The following is a 13,152-nucleotide window of genomic DNA, read 5'->3' as shown; positions in this document are numbered from 1 at the left end:
CCCCCTGCCTCCCCCAATCCAGCCAGCCTTACCCTTACGGCCCCTCCCCGGCCCCCCCCAAGCCCCCCGACCCCTTCCCTTTTTATTTCCCCCCCCCTCCGACCCTACAATCCAGCCAGCCCTTCCCCTACAGCACCCCGCTGGGCGTCCCGCAATCCAGCAGCCCCTTCCCTTACCGCACCCCGCCGGGACCCCCCAAAACCCCCGAACCCTTCCCCTATTACACCCCCCCGCCCCCCCTGCAGCCCGGCAAGCCCTTCCCCTATTACACCCCGCTGCACGCCCCCCAATCCAGCAAACCCTTCCCCTACAGCCCCCCTTTCTCCCCGTGCGCCCCGCAACCCGCCGAGACGCGGCACCGGGGGTGCCCGTCCCCATCGGGGGCTCGGCTGCACGCCCGCCGGGTGCCCCCGCCACCCCAAAACCCCGCAGCCCCTTGAGCAGTGGGGACACCATGGGGGACGCCGCGGAGGAGCTGGACGCGGTGCTCAGCGGTCGGGGTTGGGATTTGGGGGGGATCTACGACGGCACCCCACAACCCGGAGACGCCGTGCGCTTGGGGAGCAGCGCCTGCTACGTGGTCCTGGCCGTGCTGTTCAACGACGAGGTGAGGCAGCGCCCTAAAAACGAGTGCCCCCGATCCTATGCGCTCCAGGGAGATCCCAAAAACCCTATTTTTTATCCCAAAAAGGATGGGGTGCTGCTGGTGCAGGAGGCCAAGGCGGAGTGCCGCGGGACGTGGTACCTGCCCGCGGGGCGCATGGAGCCCGGCGAGAGCGTGGTGGCCGCGCTGCGCCGAGAGGTGAAGGAGGAAACGGGGTTGGAGTGCGAGCCCCTCACCCTACTGGCCCTAGAAGAAAGGGGGCCCGCCTGGCTCCGCTTCGTCTTCCTCGCCCGCCCCACAGGTGGGTGATTCGGGGAAAAAAATTAAGGGGGTGTGGGGTGGGGGCAGCTTGCAGGGTGCTTGGGGTCCCCTGTGGTTAAGGTCATGGGGTTCTGGGAGCCACAAAGTCTTGGGATGGGGGATTGGGGTCCCAAGATGCCCCATGGTGGGGTATTAGGTTCCCCAAGAAGTCTCGGGATGGGGTATTGGGGTCCCCAAGAAACCCTGTTGTAGGGTATTAGGGTCCCCAAGAAGCCCCGTGATGGGGTATGAGGATCCTCTGTCAGCCCCGGGATGGGTTATTGGGGTCCCCAAGAAGCCCTGGGATGGGGTATTGGGGTCCCCTAGCAGCCCTGTGATGGGACATTAGGGTCCCTTATCAGCCCCATGATGGGGTATAAGGGTTCCCAAGAAGCCCCAGGATAGGGTATTGGGGTCCCCAGGAAACCCCTTGATGGAGTATTAAGGTCCCCAAGAAGCCCTGGGATGGGGTATCAGGGTCCCCAGTAAATCCTGTGATGGGGTATTAGGGTCCCCTACCAGCCCTGTTATGGGGTATTAGGGTCCCCAAGGATCCCCATGATGGGGTTTTGGGGTTCCCAAGAAGCCCCTTGATGGGACATTAGGGTCCCCAGCCAGTCCTGTGCCAGCAGCACCACCAGCTCCTGGCACCCCCTAAAAACCCCATAACAGTGCATCATCCCCGTGGCTTAGTGTTGGTGCCCCCATGCACCCCAAAAAAGCAGGGGGGCTTTTTTGGGGTGCCCCTGGGGGGCTCCACGCACAGGGGGGGCCCCCAACCTCTCCATACCGGGTCACCGGGGCCCCCCATTGTCCCCGTACCGGGGTCACCTCTGTCTCCCCCCCCACAGGAGGGACCCTGAAGACCCTGGAGGACGCAGACGCCGAGTCCCTACAGGCCAAGTGGTGGGGGGGGCCCCTGGACCCCCTCCCCCTGCGCGCCCCCGACATCCTCCCCCTCCTCGACCTTGCCACCCGCTACCGCCGCAGCCCCCCGCACCCCCCCACGCTGCCCCAGGAGCTTCCCTGCGCCCACCTCTGCTTGAGGCTCTTGGTGGCCTTCACCCCCTGCCCCCCCGGGCACCTTTGGGTGCTGCTGAATATTTCGGGCCCCCCCCGGCTGCCCGTGGTGGCGTGCGGCACCCACCCTACCCAAATCCGCCGGGGGCTGCGCCTGCCCGTGCTGGGGTTCCTGGGGGGCTGCCTGCCCCCCGACCCCCAAATCGGGCCCATGGGGTTGTTGGGGTTGCAGCACCGAGCCGGGGGGCCCGGGGGGGCTGATGGCGTTTGTTTGAATGTTTTGGTGAGCCTCCAACCCCGTGGCGCTGGGGAGGGCCCCCCCCCCGAATTGTGCCACCCCGCTTTCCGCTGGTGGCGCGTGGAGGAGGAGGGTTTGAGGGGGCGCATCCTGCAGCGGCTGCGGGAGGGGGGCACGGTGCCCATCCGCAGCTAGCAGCCCCCCCCACCCATCACCCTAGCACCCAAGGGTGCTGTTTGGAGCGATTATTTTTTTTTGGGGGGGGGGGGGGGGGCGCAGGAGCTGCTCCCACAGATTCGCTTTCCGCGGTGGTGGAGAGGGGCTGGGGGTGGAGCGCGTTTTGCCCCCCAGGTGCCAACCCCAAAATGAGGATAGGGATTGGGGAGGGGGGAGCAGAGCTGGAGGTACAGGGGGGTGAAAGTGAGAGCCCCCCCCCCGCGATGTATGGGGCCTGGGGGGGGTGCTTTGGGGCAGGATCCGACCCCGTGTCCCCCCCTTTTTGTGGGGTGGAGAGCCCCCCCAAGTGGAAATAAATCAGCTGCTGCTTCCTCGCACCCACCTGGCTCCTTGCTGGGACTGGGGGGGTCCTGGGGGGGTTTGGGGTGCCCCCCAGGGGGGGTAGAGACAAAACCAGAGCTCCCAGCTCAGGGCTTTATTGCGTCCCGTGGTGCCGGCTTGGTGCGCACCGACCTGGCGCCCCCACACGCACCCTGCCCCATACAAACGAGGGGCTGTAATTAGCCCTGGGGCCAGCACCCGCCTCGTTAGCCGGCCCCCCCTCGGGGTCCCGTGCTGGCGCATCCAATTCTTGCCAAAAATCCCCCCCCTCGAGGGCTGGGGGGGCTCTGGGACAGCTCCGCCGCGGGGAGCAGGAACCCAATGAGGATGAGGACGAGCAGCGGGGTGCACGCCGTGCCCTGAGGGGCCGCATCCTGCCCGGGGCTTTGCGCCCCACACTTCCACGGGCCCCCCCCAAATCCTCTCCCCCCCCATAGGGTCGGGGGCCGGGGTGCTGGCCCTGTGCCCGTTTTGGGGTCGTGCCACTCGGAGCGGGGTCGGGGAGCGCTCTCCATCTGCCCCCAGCAGCTCCCCTCGCAGCCCGGCCGAGGGAAGGGAGCTCCCGGTGGGGTTTTGGGGTGCAGCGGCTCAGGGGGGGCCCTCGGGGGGGCCCTTGACCAAGGCGATGGCAGCCAGCTCCTTGCAGAACTCCTCCAGCACCACCACCCCCTTGAAGAGCGTCGCGTGCTCCATCCTGCAGGGAGCACCGGGAGCCCCGTGGGGTGAGCGCACCCCCCCGGGCTCCATTTCTTCGTGCCCCCACCCCAAAAAAAAAATTAAAATCCCGACCCCCCCAGCACTTACTGCTCGCCGGGGACCAGCCCCAGCAGCTGCTGGCGCACCAGGAGCAGCTTGGCCCTGAAGTGGGGCACGCGTTGGATCCTCTGCATCAGCTCCCCGATCACCTGGGCGCAGGGATGGAGAGGGTCAGGCCCCCGTTTCCTCGGTGTGCCCCCCCCAAAAAAAAATAATTAAAATTATAAAAAAAAAACACCCAGGGGGTATTTTTACCCTGACGAGGACGGAGAAAAGCGAGCGGCAGCCGGGCGCCAGGCTGAGGTAGGGGTCCAGGAGGTACTCGTGGAGGTGGGGATGGGGGAAGGTGGCCAGGAGGGACAGCACCGAGGTCACCTGCAGGTTCAGGCTGTAGGGCTGGGGTGCACAAGGGATGCTCAGGGGGGTGCCAGGAGGTGGCCGGCCCCCCCCCCAGCTTTGTAGCAAGCCCCCAGCCCTATAAACAGCTGTGAAGGGGGGAGATGCTCTCTGGATGTAGGGTTTTGGGGTGCAGGGCTGGCGCCGCGCACCGCTGTGGGGTGGGGAGAGCACGGAGAGGTCCCCTGGGGGGGGTTTATGGGGTCGGGGGGGCTCAAAGGAATATTAATGGGGGAGCTGGTGTGGCACCAGGGGGGACAGCACCATGGGGTGCTGCTGCCCCCCCCCGGGGAGCCCCCCAAAGATCCCCTACCTGGTCCAGGATCCGCGCCAGGCGGTCAAACAGCACCTTGAGGAAGTGCCCCTCGTAAAACTGCCCCTCGGGGGGGCAACCGTCGAGGGGCCGGGGGGCCGGGGGCCACCCCCACGAGGCCGCCCTGCTGCGGCTCGCCTGGACCTGGGGGGACGTGGAACAGAGAGGGGTGAGGGCAGGAAAGGGGGGCAATGGGGGGGGTGAACACCCCAAAAAAAAAACCCAACACCCTCACCATGCCCAAAGCGTCGTGCACGTAGGTGTCGTAGCCGCCTTCCTCCAGGCACGAGGAGGTTTTGGCTTCCTCGGGGACCAGGCAGAGGAAGCTGGAAGAAAGGTGGAGAGGGCAAGGGGAGGAGGTGGGGGGGCACGGGGACGCAGCCCCCCCTTTTTGGGGAGCCCTACCTGCTGACCACCTCGCTCACGTGCCCCTTCCCCAGCGGGGATGAGCCCCCCTGGGGTTTTTTTTCCCATCCCGAAGCCGTTTTCGGGGAAGCCGTCGGTGAAGTAGGGATCTTCCTCCTCCTCCTCATCCTCCTCGGGGTCCGGCTCGGGGGCTCCGCGCTCGTCGGGCACGGGGGGGCCGCGCTGGAGGTAGCCCCTCGCCTGCAGGTTCCTCAGCACCAGGCTCAGCACCACCTCCTCGTGGGGCACCCGCAGGAGCTCCTCGAAGAGCCGCAGGCTGGCCAGGCTGATCTGCGGCACGGAAAAGGTTGGGGGGGCTAAGCAGCGTGCCCCCCACCCCTAAAACCACCCCACGAACCTCCCCGGGACGGGGCTGACCTCGTCGGAGAGGTGGTCGCAGCGGTCGATGAGGTGTGCGCGCAGAGGATGGGGGGGGTCCCCTGGGGTTTCGGGGTGCCCCCCGGGCCCCAGCAGGAAGAAAACGAGGCGCTGCAGCAGGGGGGGGGCGCGGAGCTGCCGCACCGTGCCCGACAGCACGGCCGTGGCGCTGAGGACGGCGAGCTCTGACCTGGAGGGACGGCACGGGGAGCTGAGAGAGGGGCCCCAAAGGGTTTTTTTCCTTCTAAACTGCCCCCCCCCGAAATTATTTTGCCCCTCGCTGCAGGTTTGGGTACTCACATCTGCAGCAGCTGCGGCTGCAGGACGCCTCGGAAAAACTTCTCCTCCACGGCCTCTCCAAGGGCACCCGCCACCAGCTGTGGAAAGGGCACACCCTGAGCCCCGGGGTGGGCACCCCGTGCTTGGGGGGGGTCCCTTGGGTGCTCCCTACCGGGTGGGCGCCCGCCACGAGCTCATCCAAAAAATCCAGCCAGCAGAAAAAAGCCACCAGGCTCTCCTTCCCCGCGAAATCCCCGGCACCTCCGGCATCCCCCGGCGACCTGCAGGGCGCAGAGGCTGCAGGAACAGGGGCGAAACCCCCCACCCACCCCGGTGGGCAACCGGTGGCCACTTTTACCTCCAGCTGGCCCTGCCCATGGCCAGGACGTCGTCGGGGTGGGCGCAGGGGGGCACGGCGCCGTGGAGGTGGCAGAGGTGCTCGCTCAGCAGCTGGCACAGGGCGCCGCTGCGCACCAGGCAGGCTGCGGCCGCCTCCTGGGGCAGCCCCGTCAGCAGGAGCAAGTTTTCCCGAGCCTTCAGCGCCACCCTGCTCGCCTGCGAGGAAGAGGAGGAGGAAGAGGTGGTGGCAGGAGCCCTGCTGTGTCCATCAGCCCCCCCCTTGCCTGCCCTCGCCCCCCCTACCTGGCTCTTGCACAGCCCCACCAAGGAGGTGACCAGGTTGCCGTCCCTCCGCGCCGGGGGATGCTCCGCACCCTCTCCGGGGGGGGTGCCGGGCTGCTCTTGAGCCTTCCTCCCGTTCAGGATGCTCTTACCCTGGAGAGGAAGAGGATGGAGGCCAGGAGCTTCCTCCTAAAGCACCAAACCCCCCCGGGGAAGGAGGGGGGGGGGGCTGCGCACCTCCAGGATGTAAGCCAGCAGGGTGGGATCCTGCTGGATCTTGGCGCAGAGCACGGCGGCGAACTGCGCCTCCTCCTTCTCCGTGCACGAGCCCAGGGGGTGCCCGCTGAGCTGCAGCAGCTTCTGAAATTATTTTTTGGGGGTGGGGGGGGGGAGAAAAAGGAGGCAGGGAGCTGCTCGGCCGCCCTGCCCGGCACCGTGCGCTGCCAGGGGTGGGGATCAGCATTTTGGGGTGACTCAGTGTCTGCGGCGGCACCGGGGCCAGTCCCGGCACGCAGCGGCACCGCCGAGCCCCTGCGCATGTTTTTTTTTTTTTTGGGGGGGGGTAAACGCGGCGTTTCCCAGCCCCCTGGGGTTATTGTGGGGGAGCACGGAGCAGCCCCCTACCCACCCCACCACGCTCACCTGCACCGGCCTGTGCACGTTGAGGTAGTGCAGGAGGGGGTGCTGCACCTGGCCCAGCACCCGGCTGAAGAAGAGGAGGACCTGCTGCCTCATCCCGGGGGGGTACTGGTGGAAGGAAAGGAGGGGAGGGGGTCAGCCCCCTCATTTGGGTGCCCCCAAGCACCCGCCGAGCTCCACAACCCCCCCCTCGGTGCGGGTTTGCTGCTCCCCTAAATGATGCAACGCCCCCAGGACCCCCACCCGGGTTCCTTTCCCTTTGGAAATCACGGATTTTGGTTCCCTCTCATGCCAAAAAAAAAAAGAAAAAAAAAAAGAGCCGCCCTATTTAGGCAATAATTATTTAAAGAGGCACCTCAAAAAAGCTCGTGGGATCGCCGCGCCGTGCGCCCCCGCCTCGTGGCACCCATGGGTGCCCCCCCGGCCTCCTACCTCCGCCTTGCCCAGCGTGCTGAGGGTCTCCAGGACCTTGTGCTGCAGCAGGTACTCGAGGCACGGCCCGGCCTCCCCCGCCGGGTGCTGCTTCTCCTCGTACACCAGGATGTCCAGCATCTGCTTCAGGCGCCAGGGGATGTCGGTCTGCTTGGCGGGGGTGCTCTCGTCTGCGGGCACGGAGCGGGGTGAGAGGGGGGGATACGTTTTTTGGGGGTGCCCCCTCGCGCTCCCCAGGCTTTGAATTCTCTCCTCCAAAAAGGGAGCGACGCTAGATGGCAATGTGAGGAGGATGGAGACCCAGAAGCACCCGAGGTCGCTGCCTCCGCTCGGGGCCTAGCGAGGTGCCGCCGGCTTCCCGGTATCGGGGGCACGGTGCCGGTGGGGAAAAAGGGAAGGCTGAAAAACTCGAGGCTCTGTTTTGGTGCTCCCGGGGAATTAGGAGGATACGACCTCCATGGGATCCAGGAGAGGGTGTCCCAGCTGCAGCCCTGCCACCCAGGCCAGCCGCGGTGCAGCGGGGTCGGCACCGTGCCCCGTTACGGCACGGTGACCCCTTGCCGGGCACCGGGACCTCACTTCCAGGACTTCTGAGCCTGATTTGGGGTTTGGGGACCCCCTCCCTGGGCGTGGGAACGCAGCTCCCACACCACAGGACCCCACCTTGGGGCGTGGAGACCTCAGATTAAGGCACGGGGACCCCAGCTGAGTGCAGGGGGACCCCAATTTAGGGCGCGGAGACCCCAACTTTTGGCACAGGGACCCCAATTTAGGGCACGGCGACCCCAGTTTAGGGCACGATGACCCCCCCCGAAGCCCCCACTCACCCGTAGCCTCCAGGTAGTAGCCGGTGATGCCCTTCCAGTGCTCGGTGAACGCCTCCAGCAGGTCCACGCTGGGCTCCCGCTGCGCACACCGGGGCCGCGGTCAGGGGCGCACGGACCCCCCCCCCCCCAATTCCCCGACCCCACTGCACCCCCCCTCTCACCGTTTCCACCGCCTGCTGCAGGAGAGCTCCTAAACGGCTCAGCATGGCTGTGCCCGGCCCTAAAACCGGCCCTAAAAGCGGTCCAAGGCACCGGATCCGGTGCGCCCCCGGTGCGCCCCCGGTGCGCGCTGGCTCCGCCCGGCGCCGTGCGGGGAGGGCGGTGCGGGGACGGCGCCTCCCCCGGCTGGGATCTGGGGCGGGGAGAGGGGGGGGGGACCCGGGGAATGGGGCTGGGTTGGGGGCTGCAGGGGTCTTTGGGGTTAGGGGGGGTGGGAAAGTGGCTGGCACTAAAGCGGAGAAGGGTGGGGGTGGGGATGGAGTCATGGGGTGGCCCCCCCTGTGCACGCCAGGATGGGGACAGCCCCCCCGGACACCCATATACACACTGGGACAGCCCCCCCGTGCACACCAGGATGGGGACAGCCCCCCCATTGACATCAGGATGGAGGGAGCCCCCCCTGCGCACCCATATACAATTGGGGACAGCCCCCCCATACACATCAGGATGGGGACAGCCCCCCCAAAACGCCCATATACATATGGGGACAGCCCCCCCTGTGCACAGAAGGATGGGGACAGCCCCCCCGTGCACACCCAGATGGGGACAGCCCCCCCAAAACACCCCAGAGGTGACGCCCAGCCCCGCTGTGACCCCGCTCCTCTTCGCAGGGAGAGCAGCAGCCGGCCAGCCCTCTGGCACAGCCCCACTCACCTCCTCCCGTGACACTTTTTGGGAGAAGCCAAGTTTTATGATTATTTAATCCTTTTAAAAAAAAACAAAAATAATAAAAATAATAAAAAAATACGTTTCCATGATTAAAAACAAGCCACGACAAACACAGCTGCCTCCAAGCAGCCTGGCGCAGCTGCAGCCACTGAGCAGAGCCCCGGCCCCGCTGCGGGGTCAGGACCCCCGAGCAGCCCCCCCCCAGTGCTCCGTAGCCCCCCCGTTGCTCGGTCCTGGGGTTCACCCGTGCGAGAAGGGATCCCTGGGGGGGGAATTGGGGGGGCCCAGTTTGGACCAGCCCCACAGCAGAGGCTGCAAACTGGGAAAAATCTGCGCCCCGGCCGCAGCGGAGAGATTGCAGCCCCACTTTTGGCGAGTTTGCGTGTGCGGATATATAAAATTGATATAAAATGGATCAAAAACGGCTAGGCGGGTGTAGGCGCGGCGTCGATACTGGAGGCTGGTCCTGCACGATCCACGTGCAGCACGAGGTTGGGCTGCCAGGTGCCCGGCGTGCCGGGGGCTGCCCCGGTGCCGCTCACTTCGCAGCCTTCATCTCCCACTCCTGCGAGGTCCCGAAACACGAGGGGGTCACCCCAAGGGTGCTGGGCCCCCAAAAAAAGGTCCCAGTGATGTTGTGCCCACATCACCTTGATTCTGCCCGCCCCGTACCTTTCTCTGCTGGAGGACTTTTCCCTTCTCCACGACGCCCGCCGAGGGCGAGCGCTTCAGGGCGCTGCGGGCGGACGCCGTGCGCCTCAGGAGCGGGGAGAGGAAGGAGCCCTGCTGGGAAAACCGAGCTGGGAGAGCCAAAAAAGGGCTATCTGCTCCCCAAAACCCACACACCGAGCAGTGAACGGAGCCCCTGCCCTCCCCACGGACCCCCGCCGTGGCTCGCCCGTGTCCCCCCTGCCCCAGGGACCCCCACCTCGGAGGCAGCCGAGCTGGCGGTGGCGGCGATGTGGCCCCGCAGGGACTTGCCGATGGCCAGCAGGTTCATCTCGGAGCCAGCCTTCATCCTGCTCGTCCCCCTGCGAGCCCTTTCCAGCTGCCCCACCTTCTCCTCCAGCTTGGGGAACGCTCTCCTCCTCCCTGCGGGGACAGCGGGGCGCTGCCGGGCACGGGCGCGACCCCAATTTGGGGTCGGGTCCCCAAGCGGAGCCCCCCCGGGGGTCCTACCGATGAGGAAATCCAAACCTTCCCGAGCCCCTTTCCTCTCGGGCAGCGTCAGGGTGCGCTGGGCTGGGGAGAAATCCCTGCTGCGAGCCAGCGCTGGGGGAAGGAAGAAAGCTGGAGGGAGCACGGCGCGGCACCGAACCACCCAGCACCCCAAGGCGAGGGACCACGGAGTGTGTTTGAAGCCAGCCGGGGCCAAATCCCGCTGCTTCCCAAATCCTTCCCACCCCATCCAGCCCCTTCTCACCTCCCTGCGAGGGCACGGAGCTGCTGCAGGTGCCGGACACGGGTCTCCGGCGCTGTCCATGCACGGCTCCGTCCAAGCTCTGCTGCTGCCAAGGGAAAAACCAAGAAAAATTGGTGGCCGAGGAGCCAGCGGGGGCCTGGCCCCCTCGCCCTGACCCCATTTCGGGGGGCTGAGGGCTCTGGGTTGAGGTTACCAGCCGCTGCAGCCGCTCCGTGTTGGGGTGCCCGGAGGGGTCGTCCATGTAGGCGTTGGGGGTCGGGAAGCGGCGCAGCAGCAACCCGCTGCAAGCAGGAGAAAGTTGGGGGGGGGGCTTGATTAATTCCTTAATTAATTCCTTAATTAATTCCCCCGGGGCAGCAGCGGTCGTGCTCCATCCGAAATCTCCTCACCCTGCTCCGTCTCCCAGCCTGGGGGGCTCCTCCTGGGGGCTGGCAGCGGCCCCCCCCCGTCCTCCCCTGGCCCGCAGGGGTTTCAGCCAAGCCTCCCTCTCCTCCTCCGAGCGGGCCTGGGGTGGGGCAGAGGGGAGGTGGGCAGGGGGTGCCCCCCCCTCCCCAATTATTTTTTTTTTGGGGGTGCCAAAGGGGGGGCCGCTCACCTGCAGCAGGGCGAGCTCCCGGCCCCGCTGAGCCACGCGGATTCGGAGGTGCCGGGGGGAGCCCCTGGGGGGGCCCGGGGTGACCTCGCAGCCGTCCAGCAGCAGGGCGCAGACGGGGCCAGGAGCCCCCCCCCCGTTTTCCTCGGGGAACCTGCGCAGGGCCCCCTGCACCGCGCACCACAGCCGCTGCCAGCGCCCGCGCAGCCGCAGCGCCAGGAACCCTGTGGGATCACCCCCCCAAACCCCACCCCATAATATCAGCAGCAGGGTCCTGGGGACGTGGCGCTGCTCGGGGACACCCCCGGGGGCACCTCACCTCCTTTAGGGTCCTCTCTGGGGTTTTGGGATGCTTCCTCCTGCTCCTCTTCCTCCTTCGAGCCCAGCCGGAGCGCCTGGGGATGGAGAGGGGGGGAGCCCCGTCCCCATGGGGTCTGGGCACCCCGTCCCCACCCTAAAACCCCCCCCAGCATGTCCCGATGGGGACAGCAGGGTGGGATTTTGGGGTGTCTGTGGTTTATTTGGGGGAAATGAGCGGCTCACCCTGCTGAGCCTGCTGGGGGGCGATGCCGGGGGGCTGTGGGGTGCCAGCCCGCTGGGGGAGTTGCTGCTGACCTCCTCGATCACCTGCAGAGGGGACAGGGAGGGGGCTGCAGCCCCTGCACATGGGGGTGGGGATGGGATTGGGATTGGGATGGGACGGGAACTGGGATGGGAGCTGGGAATGGGATTGGGATGGGAAATGGGGATGGGGGTGGGAGATGGGGATGGGATGGGAAATGGGGATGGGATTGGGATGAGATGGGAGTTAAGGATGGAGGTGGGATGGGAACTGGGAATGGGACAGGAACTGGGACGGGAGCTGGGACTGGAATAGGAGATGGGGATGGGAACTGGGAATGGGATGGAAACTGGAGATGGCACGGGAGATGGGGATGGGACTGGAACTGGAATGGGATGGGAACTGGGAATGGGACAGGAGCTGGGGATGAGATGGGAACTGGGGATAGAATGGGAGCTGGGGATGGGAACTGGGAATGGAATGGGAACTGGAAACGGGATGGGAACTGGGGATAGGACGGGAGCTGGGAATGGGACAGGAGCCAGAGACGATTTGGGATCTGGGAATGGCCCAGGAACCAGACACAGCCACGACACCCCCCAACCCATCACACACCCCCGCAGGGCTGCACCCCCATTCCCCCCCCAATCCCCCCTTGCCCCCCAGCCCCAACCCCTGCCCGCGCAGAGCCCTGCCAGGCTGCGCCACCTCCAAACCTTCCTCCAGTCCTCCGCCTGCTGCCGGCTGGGGAAGCCGATGACCAGCGCCTCGCCCGCCGGCCCCGTCACCTTCAGCGCCCGCGGCAGCTTCTTGCTCCCCGTGCCCTTGGAGGCCACCCGGCACCCCCTCAGCTCCAGCTCCAGCACCGGCTGCGGGTCCGCGGCACGCCTGAAACCCTGGGGGGGGGTCGGATACACGGTGGGGGTCGTCCTCAGCATGGGGACCCCCTCGCTCGCCCCGTGCGCCCCAAATTTCCTGCCTCGCACCAGCAGCGCGTGCTCGCGGACGATGAAAAGCTGCTTGGCCCAGCGCCCCAGCCAGCGTTTCCTCCAGAGGAAGCCGCAGAGCTGAGCCTCGGGGCGGCCGGGGGGCTCGTTTGGAAGGGGGGGGCCACCGGCCGGTGGTCGCCGGAGGTAGTGGGCACGGTCCTGGGCACGGTCGGGCAGGGGCGCAGCGTCCTCGTCCTCCCCATAGGACTCGTAGTGGCTGCTGTCGGTGTCGGCGCCGCCTGCGAGCCCAAGTGGGGGTCTCGGGAGGGTGCTGGGGGCACTTGGTGGGGTGGGGGGGGGCAAGGGAGGGGGTGTCGGGTGCTCACCGGAGCCGCTGCACCCCCCAGGGGCGAAGGGTTCGGTGTCCTCGTAGGAGTCGTCGGGTGGTGGGGATGGAGAGGTGCTCAGTGAGGTGCTCTAGGGGGGGGGAAGGAGGGTGCTGGGGGGGTGCTGCTTGGCCCCGGGGGGGGGGCAAAAAATGGGTGGGTGCCCAAAAGGTGTGTGGGTGCCCAAAAAATGGGTGGGTGCCCCAAAAATGTGTGGGTGCCCAAAAGATTGCCCAAAAAGTGGGTGGGGGGCTCATGTGCCACCCTCCAACCCCATATGAGCGAGGTTGCAGCGGCTCCTGGCACCCCCCTGCCCCCCCCTGTACCCCCCCACACCCCCCCTTTGCCCCCCCCCTCCATACCCCACCGTGGGGGCTCTGGGGTGCTGCCCGGGCGGCGCTCGCACGCTCTCCCTCCCCTTGCATCCTGCGTCCTGGTTCCTTGGAGAGCGGAGGGGGGGACACAGAAAAGGATTACATGGGGGGGGGGCAGCGAGGATCCGGGACCCCCAAACGGGGCTGTGCATGACACGGGGAGGGGGGGGTCGCAGGGCTTGGGTCGGACTCACCCGAATTATCCCGGCCCTGGGGGGGTCCCGAGGAGGGC

At 66.9% G+C, this 13,152-nt stretch overlaps 3 protein-coding genes across 3 annotated transcripts; 1 reads left to right on the top strand and 2 right to left on the bottom strand.

Moving 5' to 3' along the window:
• The first annotated feature begins 454 nt into the window (after positions 1 to 454).
• Positions 455 to 2,716, top strand: NUDT18 (nudix hydrolase 18). The gene is made up of 3 exons (XM_068662195.1): positions 455 to 607; positions 692 to 905; positions 1,756 to 2,716. Exons 1-3 carry the CDS (start codon positions 455 to 457, stop codon positions 2,355 to 2,357), a joined length of 969 nt encoding a protein of 322 aa, XP_068518296.1. The 3' UTR covers positions 2,358 to 2,716.
• Positions 2,717 to 2,799: 83 nt separating this feature from the next.
• FHIP2B (FHF complex subunit HOOK interacting protein 2B) lies at positions 2,800 to 8,063 on the bottom strand. The gene is given in 17 exon segments (XM_068662193.1): positions 2,800 to 3,414; positions 3,525 to 3,625; positions 3,732 to 3,872; positions 4,186 to 4,329; positions 4,421 to 4,511; positions 4,591 to 4,646; positions 4,648 to 4,881; positions 4,969 to 5,158; positions 5,269 to 5,345; positions 5,420 to 5,528; positions 5,606 to 5,802; positions 5,890 to 6,021; positions 6,106 to 6,228; positions 6,511 to 6,615; positions 6,940 to 7,109; positions 7,767 to 7,845; positions 7,928 to 8,063. Coding segments are annotated over 17 exon segments (2,100 nt in total). The 5' UTR covers positions 7,973 to 8,063; the 3' UTR covers positions 2,800 to 3,308.
• Positions 8,064 to 8,668: 605 nt separating this feature from the next.
• On the bottom strand, positions 8,669 to 13,146 carry LOC137845197 (actin filament-associated protein 1-like 2). Its single transcript, XM_068662196.1, has 15 exons — positions 13,115 to 13,146; positions 12,909 to 12,986; positions 12,547 to 12,637; positions 12,218 to 12,459; positions 11,948 to 12,127; positions 11,213 to 11,296; positions 10,989 to 11,064; positions 10,673 to 10,893; positions 10,467 to 10,582; positions 10,271 to 10,358; positions 10,078 to 10,162; positions 9,834 to 9,926; positions 9,583 to 9,746; positions 9,327 to 9,437; positions 8,669 to 9,219 (listed from the first exon to the last, which is right to left on the bottom strand). The coding sequence occupies exons 2-15, from the start codon at positions 12,969 to 12,971 to the stop codon at positions 9,193 to 9,195; spliced, it is 1,641 nt and encodes a 546-aa protein (XP_068518297.1). The 5' UTR covers positions 12,972 to 12,986; positions 13,115 to 13,146; the 3' UTR covers positions 8,669 to 9,192.
• Positions 13,147 to 13,152: the final 6 nt, after the last annotated feature.

Source organism: Anas acuta, chromosome 27, assembly GCF_963932015.1.
Source record: "Anas acuta chromosome 27, bAnaAcu1.1, whole genome shotgun sequence".
Classification (NCBI taxonomy): domain Eukaryota; kingdom Metazoa; phylum Chordata; class Aves; order Anseriformes; family Anatidae; genus Anas; species Anas acuta.
The sequence above is the reverse complement of the archived record's forward strand: the minus strand, read 5'-3'. Positions and strand labels throughout refer to the sequence as shown.

Bases quoted from the DNA above. Each gene is read 5' to 3' on its own strand.
- LOC137845197 (XM_068662196.1), bottom strand. From the start codon at position 12,971: ATGCAAGGGGAGGGAGAGCGTGCGAGCGCCGCCCGGGCAGCACCCCAG. The intron at 9,438-9,582 runs GTGGGGGTCCCT...TTTTCCCAGCAG, and splicing joins CCAGCTCGGCTGCCTCCGAG to GGCTCCTTCCTCTCCCCGCT. The intron at 9,220-9,326 runs GTACGGGGCGGG...GGGACCTCGCAG, and splicing joins AAGTCCTCCAGCAGAGAAAG to GAGTGGGAGATGAAGGCTGC.
- NUDT18 (XM_068662195.1), top strand. From the start codon at position 455: ATGGGGGACGCCGCGGAGGAGCTGGACGCGGTGCTCAGCGGTCGGGGT. The intron at 608-691 runs GTGAGGCAGCGC...TATCCCAAAAAG, and splicing joins CCGTGCTGTTCAACGACGAG to GATGGGGTGCTGCTGGTGCA. The intron at 906-1,755 runs GTGGGTGATTCG...CCCCCCCCACAG, and splicing joins CTTCCTCGCCCGCCCCACAG to GAGGGACCCTGAAGACCCTG.